Below are 2,762 nucleotides of genomic sequence, written 5' to 3' on the forward strand. Positions count from 1 at the left end.
AGCTGTTATTCCATAAGCATTGAGCTGCCAGATGTCAACTTACCCATTGCAAGTACTACCAGATATGTAGTGTTAAACAGATAACGGATTCTAATTCTACCAATTTAAGGAAAACTGTCTGAGACTACATCATTTGATTTTAGAATGCTTCTCTTACTAGAAAATATTAACTTAACTTATTTGATCTAACCAGACACATAATTTTTCTTATTATATTGTAAAATGTTCAATCTGTCTATCCAATGAGAAGTTAAAGAGAAAGCAAAAAGTAGAAAGCAGGGGATGATAAAAATTTCTTTGTTTTTCTTCTGAGAATCAATTATTACATAGAGAACAATCTTTCTAGATTGACAAACTGATAAAAAATCACTAACAAAACAGCCACAATTGCAGCTTCTAAAACACCAATAATCAAAATTGACATTCCATGTACTCAATTCAACTACAATTTTTGGTTCATAAAAATCTACCAAACTCAAATCAATCTCATGATCACCAAATTCAAGAACAATGTCTGATTCATTCTCTTCCATTTTTCCAAATGACATTGCATCCAAATCCTCTCCATTGCTTCTCACAGTGATCCAATCATCATCATCATCATCATCATCATCATCAAATTCCCAAACTGTCTCATTGGAACACAATCCTAGAATTCTGTCTCGCGGACTCGAAGAATTACTCGAAGAATGACTCGAAGAATCCAAGGAACAACAATCAGATGTGGAACCCACCTCCTGAGTTGTTTCCAAAGAATCCCAATCCCAAAAACCTCCTTCCAACACAGTCGTCGGAGTTTCCAAATCAGACATAGATTCCTTAAACTTCCCAACAAACTCATGTCCGAGAAGCTCAACCACCGACCACCTCTCATTTGGATCTCTCTTCAAACACTTCCTCAAAAAATCCCTCCCCTGCTCCGACACAAAATTAGGAATCTCCGGCACATCCCCGGAGAATCCAACCCGATACAAAACCGCGGCCGGATCAGAAACCCCCTGCCACGGCATTTTCCCAGTGATCATCTCCAACACAGTACATCCCAAAGCCCACACATCAGCAGCAAACCCCTGCTCCTCCCCACGCGCAACCTCCGGCGCCATGAAAGCCGGCGAACCAGAAATCACCAACTCCTCCTCCACCCTCCGAGCACAACCGAAATCAGCAATCTTCACACCTTGTTCCGTCATCAACACATTCTGTCCCTTCAAATCACAATGCACTATACCATTCGAATGAAGGTAATCAAGTCCAAGTAGAATTTGGCGCGCGTAGAATCCCACCAAACCTTCTTCCATTCCATTTCCATTTCCATTCCCATTCCGAACCGCATCAGCTAGTGTTCCCTTAGATGCATACTCCATGAACAAATTTAACAAATGAACACCATTCTCAAACGTGACATCACAACCTCTGTAGTCCACAATTTGTGGACAATCAACCTTCGAGAGAATCTCTTGTTCTCTCTTCAGAAACTCCGAGCGGTGAAACTCCGTAGATTTCACCGCAAACACTTCATCTGAATCGCGATGTTCCGCGAGGTAGACGGTGGCGGTTGAGCCCCGGCCGATGATTCTACCTCTAGTCCAGGCCATTATGGTAAGAAATGTTTTGTTTTGATATTAGACTTTATAACTTGGGAGTGGGAGATATAAACCTTAGTTAATTATGAGATTCAGATTTATGTATATATAGTGTGAAGTTTTAAAAGTTTGGTTTAAATTGGAGTGTTGTGGTTGGCTTAATGGTGAGGGAAAGAGGTTATACTATAGTATATGATATGATTGTGATGTGGAAAGTTTTTTGGTTGTGTAGAATGGACGGCCGCCGTCTTGTTAAAGTGGGAGAGATCCACGTGTCAAGACGAGGAAGAAATGAAACAACTTATGTTGTTGTTGATGTTGGCCGGCCACGCTAATTAACATTAATATTGCTTTATTCATTAGATTAGATTTAAGCATGAAAATTGATTTAATGAATGAGGTAATTATAAGGAGACGGTGCACATGATAGCACGTGGTATGTGAAAGAAGAAAACGCGCAAAGATAGAAAATTAAAGAGGAGCGTGCTTTGTGAGGTAATGAAGGCATGGAACATTTTTTTGTGTGGTGGCATATTCCATAATCCATTCTTGTGTTAAATTATATAATGTTTATCTTTAACAGCTAGATAACTCATTACTACTTGTTTTCGTTAATGTATATGTCTTTGGTGAAAACTATTCTTATTTCTTAGGGATGCTAGCTATGTTAACGAAAACAATGAAAATTATCTTATAGTGAAATGGATTAATTCAATGAACAAAGTTCGTTCAAGTTAGTTAGGTTAATTAAAAATGACAATACGTACTTACATACATTGAATTTTGACTACCTATAGTGTAATATCAATTATTGACTACAAGACTAGAAGTAGGCAATGAGATTTGTTAGTTGTTGTATAAACTTAATCACTACATTTTGTTGATTTTTTAAGTCAAAGTTATCGATGCTTTAGTTTAAATTTAAATTAAACAAGTTCATCTGATTAGTTAGGTAGGTGGATTGTATACGAAGCAAATACAAAAGCCAACAGTGAAAGTCAATTTAAAGGGAAAACGCACTATAGATGTATTAAAAAAAATTGGCATAGGATAGGATGATGGGTTGGTACAGTATAATTTATGAGTGTAAAGTGACAGTGAAGAATTCAAAGGGAAGGACAGTTGGAATATGGTTAAAGAATAAGAAAAGGCCAAATACATGTCGATCATTCACAAGTA

At 37.5% G+C, this 2,762-nt stretch overlaps 1 protein-coding gene across 1 annotated transcript; it reads right to left on the reverse strand.

The window, feature by feature from the left end:
* Positions 1-170: 170 nt before the first annotated feature.
* On the reverse strand, positions 171-1,932 carry LOC131599891 (mitogen-activated protein kinase kinase kinase 18-like). Its single transcript, XM_058872132.1, has one exon. It carries the CDS (start codon positions 1,593-1,595, stop codon positions 186-188), a length of 1,410 nt encoding a protein of 469 aa, XP_058728115.1. The 5' UTR covers positions 1,596-1,932; the 3' UTR covers positions 171-185.
* Between the last annotated feature and the right edge of the window lie 830 nt (positions 1,933-2,762).

This window comes from Vicia villosa, linkage group LG4, assembly GCF_029867415.1.
Source record: "Vicia villosa cultivar HV-30 ecotype Madison, WI linkage group LG4, Vvil1.0, whole genome shotgun sequence".
In the NCBI taxonomy this organism is placed as follows: Eukaryota; Viridiplantae; Streptophyta; class Magnoliopsida; order Fabales; family Fabaceae; genus Vicia; species Vicia villosa.